Source organism: Varroa jacobsoni, unplaced genomic scaffold (assembly GCF_002532875.2).
Source record: "Varroa jacobsoni isolate VJ856 unplaced genomic scaffold, vjacob_1.0 scaffold_790, whole genome shotgun sequence".
Taxonomy (NCBI): domain Eukaryota; kingdom Metazoa; phylum Arthropoda; class Arachnida; order Mesostigmata; family Varroidae; genus Varroa; species Varroa jacobsoni.
In genome coordinates, this window is record NW_019213692.1 from 11,224 (window position 1) to 30,383 (window position 19,160).

At 40.1% G+C, this 19,160-nt stretch overlaps 1 protein-coding gene across 2 annotated transcripts; it reads left to right on the forward strand.

The window, feature by feature from the left end:
- The first annotated feature begins 65 nt into the window (after positions 1-65).
- Positions 66-19,039, forward strand: SH3PX1 (sorting nexin 33-like protein SH3PX1). 2 transcript variants are annotated; one of them, XM_022839158.2, is made up of 10 exons: positions 66-204; positions 3,315-3,593; positions 11,321-11,516; positions 11,705-11,785; positions 14,692-14,876; positions 15,198-15,374; positions 16,514-16,692; positions 16,925-17,264; positions 17,419-17,603; positions 17,917-19,039. In XM_022839158.2, exons 1-10 carry the CDS (start codon positions 66-68, stop codon positions 18,019-18,021), a joined length of 1,866 nt encoding a protein of 621 aa, XP_022694893.1. In that variant the 3' UTR covers positions 18,022-19,039. The 2 variants fall into 2 exon arrangements, with proteins under 2 accessions (XP_022694893.1, XP_022694896.1); XM_022839161.2 differs by lacking the exon at positions 3,315-3,593.
- Positions 19,040-19,160: the final 121 nt, after the last annotated feature.

Genomic DNA, 19,160 nt, shown 5'->3' on the forward strand with positions numbered 1-19,160 from the left:
TGCCGCCGCTCGTGGCTCACCCGCAGTATTACTGTGGGACACGGGGGTGTAGGTAAGCAAACGCCATGAGCCATGTGAAGGCTAAGGTTCTGTACGACTTCGAGGCGCAGGCGCCCGGTGAAATTAACATTCGAGAAGGAGATACAGTGACAGTAACAAATCGGAATGTCGGCGAAGGGTGGTGCGAAGGCATCAACGCGAAAGGTAAAAAAGCAGATTATGAAAAAAAGTAACATTGTGGAAACATCTGATAGTAAGAGTAGTACATAGTCGACGTACGGGCTAGACTCTCTCACGCAGACATCAAATGAGAATGAGACCGTTTTCATCCTAATTTCCCCACTTCTTTCTCTTCCGGTTCGAACCCTTTTTGACCGTTGGTTCTACCGGCCGTTTAGGACTTTCAAGTGTAAAAAGCACACGTCGTCAGCTGGCAACTGCCACTTCGGAGTACGTTCAAGACCGGCCCGACCTTTGCTCCAAGCTAGAAGAAAATGAGTCGATAAAAATTAAGGAAATGTCCAATTATTTTCGTATAATCCGACCTAGAAACAAGCAAATGATAGTTTAATAGATTCACCTGGGCTGTTAAAGTCAAGAAAAAGCCAGCCGCTATCTTTCAACAACACACATACAAAAGTGTAATAATATGCATGATTGTGAAGTTGAAAAGAAAAGTGTTTTCTTATTGTGTTTTTCTCGATTAGCGATATGTGGAGATAATTTTGGACGACATAATTTAACAGTGTCTACCTATATATGAACTTAAAAAAATAATTATCATATTTATAGCGATTTTAAATTTGCGTCTTATTTATTTTACTTATCAGCAAAAACAATACTATCCGATTCGGTTATGATGTGAGTTGACAGACACGTCGACCATCTTCGTTGCACTGATCCGTGCTTGTTTTTATTTCCCGAGCCTGTGTTATGTCTCTTTTGCACAGTAGGATAGCTATGATATGACAACGATAAATAACTAGCGGCATTTACGGGCGATCGAGGCTGTATAATGTATATGCAACGAACATGAAGGAAAGCGCCAACGGCTGATAAATGATTGAGGGTCGGAATGGCACAAGGGACACCCGACAATCGTAGTTGTACTATTGGGCGGGTCTTCAGCCGTTTGTTGGAGTCGCCTTTTCCAAGTCTCTCGAAATGGTGTGGTCTATTTCGTCGGTGACAACACGAGGGAAAAACGTATCGTTCACGATGCTAGTTCACTGTGACTAGGAAACGAAAGATTGTTAGCTTTTCTTGTTTATTTAGGTAAAAGACAATCGTTTTCGTCCCAACTGCTGACAGATTATCGGCTCAGTTGTCAAATTTGAATGGTATAAGCATACGTTGCAAGTCGTAGAATTAGCATGTATATACTATCATGGAATTAAAGTGGGAAGTTATTGAAATCACTGAGTAAACACCGAATGATTCTGGATCGTTTAAATGTGTATTTCTCGTTTGCGTTTCACATACTGTTGCGTGGATCGGGGCATGTTTTTCCTGTCGTTGTTACCTAAGTTGTTATTAGCTCGCTAGCATGTCACTCTTATTTTGGTCGCGATGCGTGTGACGACGCAGTTCCTTTTGTTATTTCTGTTGAAGGGTTTGATTCTACGGCATCAATATATGTTCAGTAAGCAAGTATTGAGTATACTCAAACATGCGAAATTGCTTTTAGATAAAAAAAAGACTGTGTATATATATAGTGAACATTACTTAGTGTCCCATACTTTCTAGAGAAAATTAGCAAGTGAATGCTCCAGAAACAAGTTACGAATGAAAATATAGCAACTTAGTAAAAAGTGGATTCGTGGCCACGCTTTAACTATATCATGATACAATTTGCACGATTAAGGCCACCCTTAAGAATACACTAGTAACATTGTGTATTTGAGCCTACTCTTTTGATGCTAGTAACTTTTTTACAGACCGTTTACTGTTTGTCGCATAATATGCTGTGAATGCAAGGAAGCTGATTTTAAAATTTTGCAGTGTATCCATTCATCAAAAAAGTAGAACGCTCTATGCTACGCATATGTTGATATTACCGTCTGTGTTCACGCGTATTGTGCAATTTCTATAAAAATGTTAATAAAAATAAAAAGCTTGCGTTCGTACAAGAAAGGTCTAACAAAAAAAAAAAAAAAAGCTGTGTTTCCAGAAGGGAATAGTTTGATAACTCGCTATAATAGAATACATTATTATTAATCTTACTGTCGGTGATGCCTAAAAAATAGCAGGTTTAGTTACTGCGAACTGACGGTCTCTGTCTGCGTCTAGTGATTTTCGTTTATAACCATAATAGTTGCTTACATCAAGGTTGCTATTAATTTACTGCTTCTACTACCATGTGTTTTTTGCCAATTTAGGGGAACTAGTCATTACTGCTGTAAAATGGTCATAAAAAAGGCGAATTCATTGGTGGAGCTGCTGAGGTGTTGATGACTTTGTTACAACTAAATATTGAATGTTTAAGAGTAAAATATATTTTTACAGAAGTCAGTTTAATACTGTATATGTATGTTATATTTCAGAATATTTCATTATCAAGTCAGTTTGACCACATTTACGGTATGAGTTTCATTAGGATACATTCGTTTGCTGTCTCTGCTTTTTTATCTGTTTATACTTTTAAAAAACACAGTTTATTAGGTGAAAGAACTAGCAGACATGTGAACACTGGTGGATTTAGATTCTTTCTCTTTTATTAGATAATAAATTTCTCTTTGACCTAGATTGGGATCTACTGAGCTGATCTCTACAGTATGTGAATGTGTTGACATAATAATGAAAAGGGATGAATAGCTTAGACTATCAGGTTGTTCCTGAAACGTTCTTGCCACCTTGGCTAGAGGACGATTCCAAGTCAAAATATTTTGTTCGCACCAGAGACCTCCTGAGCAAGATTTATTCAATTGTAAAATTATTTAATGTAAGGCTTTTTTAGGCCTGTTTTAATGCTATCTTCAAACTGATAATTTTCGAACGAAAAAATTTGACTACAACTTTTACTTTTAATACTTTATAGTTAATTCAGCTTTGCATAGTATTAAAAGCAACAGTTGTACTAATACATTTCTAGCCGGTGATTAATGCGCTTATAGGTTTGGTCAGTAATCAATCGTACCTGATACGAGAATCTTTTTCTAAGCAGGTGAAAAATAGTATAATTTGCAAGTGTGTCAATAGAACAAAGATATTTTGTGAAAAATAAAATGGAGGCGTTCATTTTACTAGGGAGAACAAATTGTATGTATAACCAAGGATTTCTGAACGATACGTGGCTCATTGGCATTATGAACCAGGCGAATCGGGCCTGTTTCCGGAGACGTATATTGATTTCATCGGAAGCTCCTCGGAGATGTCTCCGACAACAGAGACGAACTCGATAAGCCATGGAACTTCCTCCGGTTTTTCCGGGGGCTCTTCGCAGCCGTCAAGGGCTGGATCCACCGATGATGACTGGGGTACACCGGCAGGTCTGCTTGATCTTGTTGCCCACAACCAGCAGCAGCAGCAGCAGCAGCAGCAGCAGCAGCAGCAGCAGCAGCAGCAGCAGCAGCAAAACCAACCACCAGCGCAAGGTAGCTGTATATATATACAACTACGTCGTTCCTAAACACTTCTTTCTATCTAAATTTTTCGAGGAAACCCTTCCCATAGTATGCGACCATTTGCAGCAGTGGCCATTCGCTTTTGTGAGTGCCAGACACTGTCCCTGTGTTTGATTCCTGTATCCGCGTGTTGTCTGTGCAGCCAAAGTCTTATAAGCGTGCGGCTATCGAAATATCCTTAGGTCACCGAGGGTTGGATTGAATTGTCTGTCACTTTTCGTCTAGTTTGGTGTGCACATAGCAATCATCTTATTAAGTTTCGAACTTGTTCAATCTTAACTCAATGTGATAAATTTTTCCTATTCTTTTCTTGTGTCTGTGTGTATGTCCTTTTCTTTTTCTGAAGTTGTTTGCTCTTACTAACAGTATCTGTCGCTATTAAAAATCTGCAGATTGTGACAGTCTTTGATTTTATCGTGCGGGTTGGAAGCCTCGAATAAATGCCATTTGTTCAGGAGTGTTTCATATTCAAGACTTTCGCGGTACACCCTTTATATTCTATAGTGGTATAAACTGTCGGTTTACAAATTCTCGTAAACTGTCACTATCAACATAAAATATCATAGCATCTGAATCTATGTTTTATTCGTCTGACAATGTTTACCAGCGCAAGCGAATGTAAAACTTTTCAAGTACTTTGTTGAGTATTACATTCGACGTACTGAATTACTGGGCTCGTTATGATTCAAAATCAATGGATGTTGATATTTGTGACTGTCGAGGTAAGCGATCGTCACTCAGCTTAGTCGATGCAGTAACCCATTTCTCTGCTGCATATCTATTAAAACATTGTATGTTCACACGTTACAGTTAGGCGTAGCAAATTTCTGGGGGTCAAACAACCATTTACGATGCCGTTGCTTAAGGCCGTTGCATATTGTGCAAGTGTAATGTATGGCTATAATGCTACATGGACCCAAAGAAGCAAGTGGATTATGTGATACTACATAACAGATCTGCACACCATGGAGGCCGTGAGTCGTCTAATGCATTTGAAGCACCACATGAACGATATACGTATCATTTTGTTTTTAAGCTTTTCATATTTAATTCTATTGGGGACAAACGTATCCGATAGATGTACCTGTAGGAGCGTTCGAACCATATTTTGTCAACCGTACAAGGTACAAATAAAAAAAGTGCGCAATAAGGTTAGCCTCTGGATATTTTTTCCGACAGCTAGTTTGGTTACTGAGCATGGGTTGACTCATGCCATGCCTATATTCGGGTAAAAACATATTTTGGTAAGTAAACTATCATTGTCATGATGATAATTAAAATATAAGAGGTCCACTGTTATTATCAGCATCATAACCACATTTATTGTGGCACTACCGAACAGTACAAAGAGGAACCAAATAATTTTTTTCTGTCTGAGGCAGCTATATGGGCATAATTGATGTTTCTTTGTCAAAAGGGCACCTCGTTGTGCTATGTAGCCTTTTTCTTTCTTCGCCCGTTGGTTTTATTTTAGCGGCTAGTTGCTAAAGGTTACTACGGACTTAAAGACGCGTCGATTGATGATGCTTCGTGATGGGTTTCATAGCTTCGTTTCTGTTACTGTTATTCTCTACGTTGGATGTAACCGTGAGCTGAGGCACAAGTAGCCTTTTCTTTGCCTACTCGACCTCTGGCTTCCTTTCGTGCGGAGTACCTCACATGGAAAAAAATTGACTAACGAAAGAGGTTAGGCAAAGCAGAGGGCTTTTCTTGGTTCTTTTTGCTAGGATTATTAACTTACGGTCTTGACCTTTTTGTTTCTCGTGTTTCCTTGGTTTTCAGCTCACCCTAACTCAGACTTTATGTGGATACCCATTGGTCTGATCTGGTGGGTACCCTCTTACGATTGCTGTTGTTACATTGTTTCTAGCGTCGGTGGCCGTTTTGTCCATTGTCAGGTCGTCCATTAGAAGTCACCACACGTTAAACTAACAGCATACCCTTTGGATTAGCTCACCTACGACCGCAGCTGGTGTTTTAGGCCGATTCTGTTTGCCTCTTTTCTGTGGGTCATTGTCTTCGCCAAACGAATACCCGACCGATATCGGTCAGTGCTTCAATTTCCCCTACGCAAAAGCTCTGCTTTTACATTTCCGTCTGTGCATATCGTGGCCCTGGCATCCTTTGTGCTTCTTAATCCGCAGCTTCCTATACCGTCGTAGTCGCCTCATCAGGGGAACAATTGCAACGCTCATACTGTTACACTGTCCCGCAGAACCAACTAGCTTACACTTCCAGCAGTTACTGTTCTGTTGTCGTACCAGCTCGAACTAGCTCGGCATAATAATGCATCATGCATAGACGATTATATGTTGGGACTTTCTGTTTAGGAGTTAAATATAATTAAACGTATTATTGTATTTTTGTGCTCGATGGTGGAATGCACCAAGAATAAAGAAATAATTTCATTGCTATACATAAAGCGATAAAAGCCCCAAAGATTAAAACAAGTAGTCGGCGCCAACGAAAGCTGGCAGTAATGATAAGGTGATAGAGGTATAGCCGTGGGCAAACTGTAGCGAACTGTGTGCCATAAAAGCGTTCTCTTCAAATAAGCTCATGCTTTTAAAGTCACGTGGCACATTAAATGTAAACGAGGCACATTAATTCCGTCTAGCCAGTTTTCAATGAATTGTTAATTCACATAATTGGTGCGCTAGAATTCAGCTAGAGCACTCGTTCTCTCTATAGTTGAATATGTCAGTTAAAGCGTAGCTATTTTTTGAGCTTCGCTGCTCGTTCTAATGGCGAAATCCAATGATTTCTTGTTTTCGTTGGCCTCCGAGAACTGAGAAACTGATAGATTTATAGATTACTGAATTCAAAATGAGGCACAGCATTACTGTAGACTGCCGTTTTTCCTTGAAATGTCCATGTTATCGATTACAGTGTTAAGATGATGCACTGATAAGCACTAGTAGGAATTAGTCGTCCGCTCCGAAGGCACTTCTCCAAAACGTGCTCTTCTTGGCATATAGTTGACTGTCATGAACAAATCTTAGGGTTGTTCATTCTAGTACTGTGGCTAATAGTTATAACACTATTAGTCGTCAATTGTATTTTTCGAACACAAAATGCCAGGCAACTGCAATATCACATGCTGAGCTAGCATGTAATGCGGCAGCTCTATGTAATAGATTGGTCGGAGTTCGCTTTTACTAGGAATTTTATGCTTCGGTTATGTAATAGAGTATTTATGAATATGTATTTGAATGAACCCTGCTGCGTAGTGGCTCTCGACGTAGTCACTTGAGTACAGTGCTTTTGTCCTTGGCGTTAACGTTATTCGTGTCGATGCCAGCGGCCCGACCGTTATATCAGCGCTGCTATCATTCAGGGATGCAATGGTGAGCAAATAGCATGACAGCAAGTAGTATGTGGTAGGAGTATTAGTTTAGTTTACTAGGATGAGGCATTCAGTGTTTATCAGTCCAGGAGTCAAGAGGCACACCAGCCTTATTGGTCGTTGAGACTAATAGCGCGCAAAATTTTAGCATGAAAGGATTAGACGAGACGAGAGGTATTTGCATTTTACAATAATTTGTCTGAATCTATAATATGTTTCTGGTCCAGGTTTTGCTTACGTTATACGGGCAGTGCGTACTCACACGACGCAACGCTAGCATAATCAAAAAGGCGTTACGCCATCAATAAATGGGGGCGAGTTGTTTGTGTCTAGTTAAACAGAGACATTTGGGACAGATTGGGATCAGTGCGACCAGCGGAACACCACCTAAGAATAGAGCAAAAAGCAAGCAGGCCACTATAACGGTGATAATCACCAGACAGCATACGTATAGATTAAAACCAGTGGAAAAGGCCAACCGCCATCAAGTGGATTGAGCCTGTGGGGTGCTGGCTCCCTATTTCTCGTTGCTGCTGTTGCTTTAAGGGCTGATTAAGGAAATATAAGATGATGTAGGCGATTCGACACTCGTCGCTGTGCGATTCCTCATTTTTCTAATAAGAATGAAAGTCGTTTTTGTTCAGTTTAAGTGGCCAATATTGAAACGACGTGAGCACCTTTTGTCAGTAAATGTTTTCCGCCCATTACAAGTGAAAAGACCGGAACACGATCTACTCCAATTGGTCTGTTTAGATTGTCGATGGAAGGTATTGGAACATGGCTTTTAGTACACGACATACCGTTTCGGTTTGTTCTGTAATGAAAATAGGTTAATACATGATAGGGACATCGTGCTTTTCACTAAATATCTACTGAATAATAAATTGAAAGTCTTGCCTTCAAAGTTTTAACAGATTTCAGTCGTGTATCCAATATCCTACGAATTTCTGTGTTTATCACTATAACTAAACAGTGTCCATAATCAACTTAAAGTCAAGTTAAAGTTAGGGATTTGTCGCTTCACCGTAGCTCGAACTATTGCCATTCGAGTTCGTTAAGCACAATCAACGTAGAGCCTGTATGGAGTGTCAGCTGGGTATCAATGGAAAACTAAGCATTTAATGGCCGAGAACAAAAGTTGGGCAAAATAAAACCGAATAAAATATCGGAAAACTTGTTATGCTCCATACTAGATCCAGAAAATGCTGTGCCACCTGATCGAGGTTTTCGCAAGCTGCATGACCATAAGCAACTCGCCTGTAGTGATTTTTGAGCTGAGTCCTTGGTGCCTAAAGGATTCGCTAGCAACCAATTGTTGTCTGGTATTATACCTATATCCTTCTTCAAAGTGCTGTTTAACTGCAATTTTCCGAATGACGAACATTTCCGTTGACCTTACACGTTACCCAAACTTGCTCATCCTACTAATAAAGGTCTTCACGGGGCTTTTTTTCAATTTGAGTTATATGGAACAAATGTAAAAGCCATTTAAGGCTGTTCCAAATTGCCCTTCAATTCAATGTATGATCGCATTGGATTACTTATTTACGTAATTAAGACTACTTAATTAAAATTGATTAATTGCGCTTTTGAATCATATATTGAGCATATTTTGTGATTCGTACCGTTGACACATGCTGGAAGTAAACGCGTTATTAAAAGTGCGTCAATCTCAGAGATTGAAATAGCGATCCATTTACTACAGAACAAATAAACATAATTAGTCGAAAGTGAGCTCCGTTGGAACACAGCCAATCCCAGAGCGACCGCAGCGTAATAGCTCATATCGAACATTTAGTGTTTCTATGAATGGATGCTAAACTACCAATGGCGATCCTGGTAACAAGGTGACCGCCAAGAATGTTCACAGTCTTATGCCATCCTACTTGTAAACGAGATAATCCGTTCGATCTCTATTGCACGTATTGTTATCCCCGAATACGTCCATCTTGAGTTTATGGCAAACCTTTATAACGTATATTTCCTCAAGCCAAAAACATTGGAGCCTAGATCTTAGTGTTGTATAACACTAAGATCTAGGCTTACATGTTAGAAAAAAAACCGAAAATCTCTGACAGGGAATGGTTGACATCGTATTATTCGTTCAGCCTTCGGAAGCAAAAGTCGGACATAATATCCGAAGCACTTTATTATCTGTTCCTTTATTATCTGTGGCAGGGTAGATGGCGTTGAATATTTTGCTGCAGATGAATTTGTAATAAATAGTAAATCAAACTCTTGACAACTTGAACATGGACACAGGGTTCAAGTTGATCTGTAGCTTTCTTTAATATTTCCGTGTTATTTGTGAACGTTTTATGGGCTTGCGCGGAAGTCATGCTCAATAGATCGGGTGACGCATACTGCGTTAGCAGAATCGAAATTCCTTCGGTGATGTAATACGGTAGACGGTGTTGTGTTTTCGATAAGACTTAACTAAATAAACTATATGAGCACAGTGTCAAAGCATGGTCACGTCAATGTCATGTTTACCGTATGCTGCGGTATTCCCAATCAAATTCAGTAAGGCAATCCGCGAGCGACCAGAGTCCGCTAGCTCGTTGAGCTTCTGTGCATAACATAAAAAGCTATTCGTTTTTTGCATATCATTCTCAGTATATAGAACTCTGTGCGTCTAGGCAACACGTGGGCAAAATAGGTCAGTTCGTTAAATTTGGACATTTGTTTCGTGCTAAATACGTATAGACTAACTTCTGGTGAAAACGAAACGGCTTTTTTACAAAATGCTCTTCAAAAGAGCATTTTCAAAAAAGGCCTTAGCAAAGTTACTACGCTAATTTTCGTTCTTCTGCTGTTTTGTTTCAAATCATATAATAAAAGAATATCGTTGCAATCATTTCTAAAATTTAGCATTCATACAGACATAAATACACAAGTAAAGATAGAAATATGTGTTCTAATCTTACGTGAGCTACATCTTTTCGAATCCCATGATCACTCCCATCAACATTTAGCGCATTCTTTTTACCGCAAGAATAAAGAATCCTCCGCTGCGCGACTACCTTTATTACTATTTTTGCTTCTCGATTTGCCGTTCATGCAGGGAAAGCAGTTGGTGGATCAAAACAAAATCAAAGGATCTTATGCCAACTCCAATGAATACTGGGTGTCCAAAAAAGCGGTAATAATATTGTCTGCCTATCGACGCATTGACGCTATGTCTGCTACACAGCATGTATATTATAGTGTGGGCATGCATGGGGGCGAATGCAATGGTTTTTTACGGCTTGTATATTCACGTTTTCGACGTACTATGTTTTCAATGTGTATACGTTCAGTAGTCCGCTGCCATGACCTCGGGTAACACTCGCTAGCCAAACATGGCAAGTCAACTAAGTTTGGCCGAAACACGTGGCTAACAAGGCTCATTCACACTGATTGGTATATAGTAGGACCGCTGGCCCACTGAATGGTGAAGTGAGACCAGTCGTGGCACCTGAATCACAAGAACTCAGCAAGAAGGAAAAAGGCCGTTCAACGGTCGCAAAAAACAAGTCGGAACTAACTCTTGACAAAGTCTATTTACCTACCGTCAAAAAAGGCGAACCGGTTCGAGTATGCTTGTATCATCTATCGCATAAAACGTTCTTGGTAAGACCCGGGAACACGAACTAGCAACAGCTGCTTAGAAAGTTTTGTACATCCGGCGTGACATCTTCGTTCATTAATGCAAGACAAATAAACCAAGTACGCTTTTTCAGTATATCTGTCATGTTAATGTCATGCATCGGAAAAAATATGTCTAACTTGTGCGTATCGGTTAGCCACTACATGAACTAACAGCCTTACATTATGTATTTTGTCGAAATCTTCACGAAGTGTTATTTGTTACATCATCAAGAATCGTTTAATTTTGTTACAAACGTGTTTTAGGGAGATAGCGATACTTTTATTTCAAATGATTGCTGCCTATATTTTTCCCTATAATCTTTGCCTTAGAGTCCCCTGTGCATGTACATGCATGACCTTACGACTGCATCCATGATAGACTAACTTTCTTTTTAGTTTATTCCATAATCATTATCATAACAGAACGGGAACAAAATTAGTCCTCAATACAAATTTCACATGGCAAAGAGCCGTCAGTTGATCCGTGACAATTTGTCTACCTAATCTAAAAATCTACCTGTGAAAACCCTGGATAGTCAAATAATTAGGTCTCTACTGAACTGATTTAATAGAGGCCTGTTGCTGAGACGCAAAATAAATATCAACCGGATCCGTCTTGTTGATTGTTATAATGCTTTCGTTAATACTCACTTTCTGTAGCTTAATAGACCATTCAGATTTTTCAGATTGCAAACTAAACCTTAGGTTGCTTATACCGTAGGCGAAGCGGGTCTGTTTCCGGAGAGCTACGTAACGTCACAGCCTCCCTACGTGGCGCCGTCCGTTGGCAATGGGTCAGATGCAACTTCAGACTGGGATGATTGGGACGAGGACGACGAAACTCCGACTTCACACCATGCGCCGGGCTACGGTGCCTCGCAGAGAGGACTCACGGGGCAGGGTAACTTCGGACTCAGGTAATGTGATCAATGAAATACGAAGTTACTGTATAGTACCGTGGCTTGGAGATATTCATGTGTTGTCGTTTCGTTGCGTTCAACCGGCATAATAGTTCGATTACATCATATATATCTTTAAGCCATTTATATTTTAAACCATAAAAAAAGGAATGTCCACCGAACTGTGTATTTGTTACCGATTACAGTATTCCACGTGACTCGGGAGATATTACGGGAAGACCTGAAGTAAATGCGATTCGGACAGGCACTGTTAGGCGTTTCAATAGGTGAGTTCACTTCTGTTTGACTTTTGATAATTTATCGCAAATATGCCTTCGCGTAGACTGTCATTACTTTAGAAATCTAATATTTATTAATTGTTCACAAGAAAAAGATACCGTATTGTTTTGTTGAGTAAATCACTTTGATTATAGATGTATCATAGACGTAACTTTTTGACGTAAATGGTCGTTCATAATGATCGTAATTAAATATAATGATTTCGGGACTAGGCCAATACAAAGCAGGTGCCGGTTGGAAGATTTGAAAGCTCCAACAAAAAAACAGCCATCCAATGTTCGTCTGCAGTTAATACAAAATCTTCTGCTTCAGACCACAGATACAGCGACAGAAGGCTACAATGTCCTGCAAGCATTAAAGTAGGCCAACGAGTAATCATTGGGATCTGTTGAGCAAATCAAATCCCATTACGATATCAGTTTGAATGCGTATATTTTCGTATGTTCGTTATTCTGGGTTCAGCGAAAAGTCGCTGGCAGACACCGACGAGTCAAATCGGTAGCCTGATGACACTGACGTTACTTCGTGTTACAATACAACATGCGTTGTCTTAGGCGTTGTTACAGTTAGTGTAACATACCATTTGCCACAGCTGTGCACAGAAGCAGCGTCAAATCTGTGCCATACAGCCTTCTATTATACAGAGACTATGTGATTGTCACATACCTGTATTTGCTATTCTATTATTACTCTGAGTTCAAGTTGAGTCTGGCGTCAATTCCATCGTTTTTAGCTTAACGAGCGTATCGTTGCCATCGCCAAAAAATTTAGCCCACGTATAAGTGCGACTGTAGGAGGCTGGTTCGGCTTTCTGCGTATAGGAGAACAATTTACCCCAAATTATTTCCACGTTTCGAGTTTTACGTTCGGTTTCGTCAGTAGACATTTCATGAAACGGCTGGCTCAACACCAAACAAAAGATGCCCATATACGGGTTCGAACTTACACCACAACGTGTTTCTAGGTGTGTAACATAAGTAAATAAGTTACCCACTAAGCCATTACATATCACCAATGGCTTGCGCGTTGCTTTGCGGTGGACGCAAATGTGATGATACGTGAACGATATAATATCATATACATATATGACATATATATATATGTCATATACATATAAGACAAGACATAACTTACTATTTTTTATTAAATAAATAAGTTTGCCATACGTAATGGTATTATGTGTCAATTTGTTGTCAAGGGAAAATATTTTGTGAGGAAACATGCTTCTTAATCAGTAAGTATCGCGCGAAAAGGACCGCTGAAGTTGTCACATTACAGTGCTATGCGTGGATAAATACGGTAGACGATTTCTTTTTTTGGGAAACGCAATGAGTAACACATCTTACTTGTGCCGTCAGTATTACATGCATACTTCAGACATAAGCTGCCAACGGCAGGCTTTGTCATTCAGAGCAACTAGTAACTATTATTGTTTTAAACGCATCACTGTCAAAGCTCAATGAGGTTTACAACGGCACGCCGGATAGCGGTATAGCTAATAGTAATAGTTACTATTATTACAGCGACGCATCTCGGATCGCGACCTAGCGACAACAATAATCCGACGTATCATATTTTGCATAGTCCGATTTTTCCCACGAATTTGTATTTTTGCATTCGCCTGTTCGTATGGGGTCGTTTTTGTTCTGAGCTGTCGCGCGCTTAGATCTATTGCAGTGTGAAGATAATTGGCCGTTGATCGAGACCGAAAGACGATCTACGCATTAAGGATGATGGGTCGACCGGATAGCGTGCTCGCAGGGGTATTAACGATGACGACGTGTTGTAATGACTCGTCTATGTGTCGTTGTTGCTGACGGAGTCAGGGCTGTTGCTGTGGCTTGTACGGTATATTCATGCCGCAAATAATACGACGTTCTTTCCATGGCGAGCGAACAGCTCTGGAATCTAGCGCAATCTCACAGAAACGCCAACGACTTAGCGTATGTTTTTGTGCCTGATGTTTGTTGCTCGTTCGGCGCCTGCTGTCCGATCAAAGTTGTATGTGCTGATTCCTGTAACATGTCAATCGAAATCTCGTCAATGTTTCTCGTTTTTATCAATAACGCCGCACTCGTTTTCATCGATAGGAGTATAGAGATATAGAGATCGGTGATTTTATAGGGACGGGTCTTGTTGTAGTCTCGTCTTCACCGTCTCGATTTTGTACGCACACTCATGGATCAAATTAAATGGCAGGGAAGCAAACAGGAAATCATTTAGGGGTTGAATTCTCGCATTACTGCATTTCGATATGGAAACACAACCAACAAGTTTTTTTCGACAGCAATCGTGAACAACTATGTTGACAGACTCGCAGACCCAGCTGAACTAATGATCAGCTGATCGAGACCAAACGGTGCGGTACCTCGATCACATTCCTCTCTTCAATGGTTTCCACATTCGAATTCTTTAAAGATCTGTTAACTTTCAATTATTTTTTTTATTTACCGCTGATTTACTTGTCTCAACTTATTGTTGGTATTACGCCTAGGTAAGGCTATGCGTATATCGACCTCTACAATGGTATGTGTACTAATGTCAACTGTTAGAGACAAATAGAGGCCTCTCTATGCCTACGTGAAGATGGTTAGTTCACCGCCGTGATTATCCCAACCGGCGATAATGGTGATGCCGTCATTGAACCGTACAGCCTTGAACTGTACAGACAATTGTTAATGTCATTTGTCAGTAAAAGAGAGACCTATAGAGATGGGTTTTCGGTATACTGTTCTCGTACCACGAAGTTAATGTGGTTTTTTTGTCTATTTCTGTCTGTGTGTATCACCGGCAATTCTGGCCAATGCTGCTGTTTAACTGCTTCTTGACTGGCAGATAATTGCAAATGGCGACTTAATTAACTGGCATATACGCGTGTCATGCTATCGCGCAGGTTCTCGAACTTCGTTAAAAGCGGTGGAGAAGCTTTTCTACTTGGTACGGCCAAGGTAGCAATCAACAGCGCCGACTATGTTACCATCGTTGACACGGCCGGGGTCATATCGTGGAGTCAACCTTATCCCGAAGCAATGTACTCTGCCGGCATCAAATCGCCGAAAAAAGAAACCAAGCTTAAAGGTACACACGGCTCCAAGTAGAACTATCTGTATCAAAGGCACGAATAAAGATTACTGCACGTTCGTTTTGCCAAGCTTATATGTCGTCGAAATATCTGAAAGTGTTTGAGGAAGTATTGAATCAGAATAGCTGCATCAGGGACCGAAGGAAAATAGCTATGCTCAATATCACTCAGTAGATTTTTAACTAGTACCTGCGGCTTACAACGAAATAGATGAAATGCTAGCCAGTACATTACCGTAATTCTGTTTTAGAAAAGTCTAGATCTCAAACGAAGAACTAACTTGAAATTTGCCTCTTCTTTTTTTGCGTCATGGTCAGGCTTGAAGAGCTTTATTGCGTACTCAGTAATTCCGTCATTCAACAATCAGCCCGTTTATCGACGTTATAAGCATTTCGATTGGCTACACGAAAGACTTGTAGAGAAATACTCGCTCATCCCTATTCCTCCTCTACCCGACAAACAGGTCACTGGAAGATACGAGAACGAATTTATCGGTCAGTACAGCATACTCGTAGGGATTCATTACGCCAGCCGATTTGCGAAGTCGTTCAGAGCTTTTTCGTTCTGCTGAACGAAAAATTTAATACAGGCCGATTTGTGCCTATTATAGATAGATAGATAGATCCTGGCGACCCGTGCTTCGTATGCAATTATCACTTTTAATCAGGTCTTCCTCGATTCTTTTTGCATATATATACCTAATTTCGAACCTTTTCGCATGCTTTTTGCTATTGGAAGTGTTTTACTGTATTTGAACAAGAGCAAGTGCCTCAATGGATTTTTTTGCATGTGCTATTGCTGACGCTCATGTTTATTCAATATGACCATCTCCGCTGCGATTACAGCTCAAATTCGAGACCTTAACCACTAACTAGTCATTTTAAAAATAGTGCTTCTTATAGCTTTAACACTAACCGCATATTAGTTATATAGAATTACATTTGAAAGAATAGATTGAAATAATAGTAAGTCGAAAGTCCCAAAACTGCGATAGCTCTAAACAGCCAAAAAGTTAAGAAGGTACAAGAAGACCAAAAAAAAATGGTTTAGAAGTCAAAGTTTATTTGGACGACGCGGTTGGCAATTCATATGCTCCTCATGACAACGGCTGGTAATTTCTCTAGTAAAAATCTAAAGTATTAAAAAATAGCTTTCCGAACCAATTTAATACATTTTCAAGCTCTTTTAATCGGAACTTTGAGGATTTCCCGGCTTGCTTATGAAGAAATCGCTTGAAGATTGCCAATAAGATAGGCCGTTCGTTTCCGGCTAAAAAAGTTTCTTTTTCTTTAACTTCGGTAGGGGTTTGTCCAGTGCGGAAAAATTGAATAATAACTGATTTTCACCTAAGTCCCAAGAATATACATGGTTCCTCGTCACGACAAGTTTGTTATGGAAAAAAAAAAGGTTTTCGTATGGTAGCAGGAGTAGCGGGTGATCGCGTACGATCATTATAACGAAGAGTTAGCCAAAGTCAGTCTCAATCTAAATGCCATACCCTGCGTATATAGTTGTAAACAGACTATACTATAAACAGTCAAATTAATATATTGAATTAACTACTGCTTTGCTCTACGTTACTTGGATTCTGTGTGCTATGTTCCGCCAACTCTACGTCAACTACGTGATCTAGAGCATCGTATGCAACAGCTTCGATTGTGGGTGAACAGGATGTGTCGTCATCCCGTCCTCTCACAATCCGCTGTTTGGCACCACTTTCTTACTTGTGGTGACGAAAAACAATGGAAAGTCGGCAAGCGGAAAGCCGAAAAGGATGAACTACAAGGAGCCAACTTTTTTAATGCTATTCAGGTGTGATGTCGTCTTATGTTAACATTAATGATAACCGGCACGCAAATTTAATGTTTTAAGCATCCGATTTTTTCCCCGGTCGGATCATTCTGGCGATTGTTTTTTATGAAAATATATTAGTTGTAATTTCTCTTAAGGCACATTTCATACAATACCTGACAGGTATGGATCTGTTAGAAAATAGACTAGGATAAAAAGAAACGCTTAGAATAAATGTGCGTAAATCCTACAGGCTCCAGAGACGCCATTGGAACTCTCGTCTGTCGAGCGGCAAACTGAGGCGTTTATCAAGTTCACGTCGAAAATGGACGATTCGGTGCAAAGCCTTTATCGAACGGCGCAGGACCAGATAAAAAAATGCCAAGGGCCGTACAAGCGAGAGTGCATAAAGATTTCCGATGCATTTAAGGATTTGGCGATTGCTTTCGAACTGGATACGACTAATCTTGATAGCCAATTAAACTCGTCAATCAGGCACACGGGAGAAACGTACGAAAGTATCGGCCGATTGTATGATGAAACGTTACGGCACAATTGGGAAAACATGGCTGACACGTTATACGAATACCGAGGTAAATCCCATGACTGTGCGGTTCCGTTTGTATGCAATTTTCGCAGTAGATGAATTTATTACGTTCGAACGCATGTGTCACCTGCGTGCCTGATGTGCGGTCATCGATCCATTTCAAAATGCACTCTGACCACCTTTGGCGTTTGTCCTTACAGGTATTCTCAGCTCGTGGCCCGATATAATTAACATCCACCGGACGTTCCTCGGCAAACGCAAAGAATATCAAAGGCAGCGGGACGAAGGCAAGGTATCGGCCGAGGATTACGTGGACATCAACCGAAGGACCGATGTTGTTACCTACGCCACGCTCGCCGAAATCACCCACTTCCAGCAGGAACGGGTAGGTGTTTTAACTGATACCGTTGCAAATGCGTTTAACAAATAGTGCGAATCCTATTGCAACATCTTCCCTTGACATGATAGCGTAATTGATAAGCTAGCATGCAGAGATCATTTCGCGTTATAAAGAGGATTTCTCCGAATCTATATGCACTTCACTTATCAACGGGGTAGTATTTATCAATTTCTAGTTATGTTGTACTTTGACAACCTATTTATGCTATTTCGTCTCACGGTTGAGGGAAACTTTAAAAGGATTACACACAGAATTCAGTTAACATCGAAGACTGATCGAAGAAGCCACTTTGTTTCAGGTTCGCGACTACCGCGAAATGATGCACACGTTCCTGCAGGGTCAGATCGACTTTTACGAGAACATCGTTGCCCAGCTGCGAGAAACCCAGGCCCGTTACCGATAAGATTGTCAGCTACAGATCAAAAAGTGATGCAATGTTCGGCGATCAGCGATGCGGGATAGCTTTAACTTTTAACTTCGCAAATAAATACAACAGCGAAGAAAAGAGCCGTAAAAGTCAGGAGACGTGGAGCACTAAGACGCAATCGAACCTTTTCTTAATAGATGTCCTCAGCTCAAACGAGGAACAACGCGCATATTATAATCGAACGCTGAAGTAACAGAACACTCAATTTTAACTTAATTTAGAATTGACATTTGCATTAGCATGGACAGAGTTGTGGTACATCTAAATGGACTAAAACAAATGCCAGACGTCTAAGACAAAGTCTGAATACTCTAAAAAGTGAAGCTGTAGGAATAACAAACCCTAATAAAAGTCACCTATTGAAAGAGGAAGCGGATTAGTCAAATGTGATCATAATTTTACTACTACTTAAGTAGCAATTGAACGCAACTGGTCCGTGTTAGAACGGTCGATCACAATGACCTGTTTTACTTTCGTACTGACAAGAAGTAACAGCTATTTATTATTGAAAAGATCGCGTCGGCGACTTTTTTCATTCACAATTGAACGAAGTAGCAAATTTGTCGTCCGTTTACACTACCAGAGTGATAATCGCAAAGCTGTCACAGTATCACACTATATAGCAGGTGAGCAGATATTGACATCGTGCCACTGACCTAACACGACCGATTACACAGGATTTATAGTTGCAAACAAACATTCGAAAAGGACAGAGAAGATAGACGTGGGCACCACGTGAAAGTGTATCTGAAAACGAGCAAAGTAAAGTGCCCTAAAATCAAAGATCATGACGTTAAATGTAATGGGGATGCAGTCGACGACGACACGCAGATATCTAAACTGAACACAAATAATGAATGTATATGTAGGTAATAGATTATAGATCATAAAATAAAGAAGCGAGAATAACATAAAAATGAAACAAAAGGGAAAAGTATCTCTTCGGTTTTTATTACAAATAAAAGATGAACGAGAGAAAGGCAGAATGTTTTGAGGTACCGGTGTTTTTTTTTTTGAAATAGACGTATTGCCATAGTGAGGAATGGCGTAGGAAGAAAAATAAATACTATCAATATTTATTGCTGAAATTATCTAACTGTTATTTATTCCGCGTC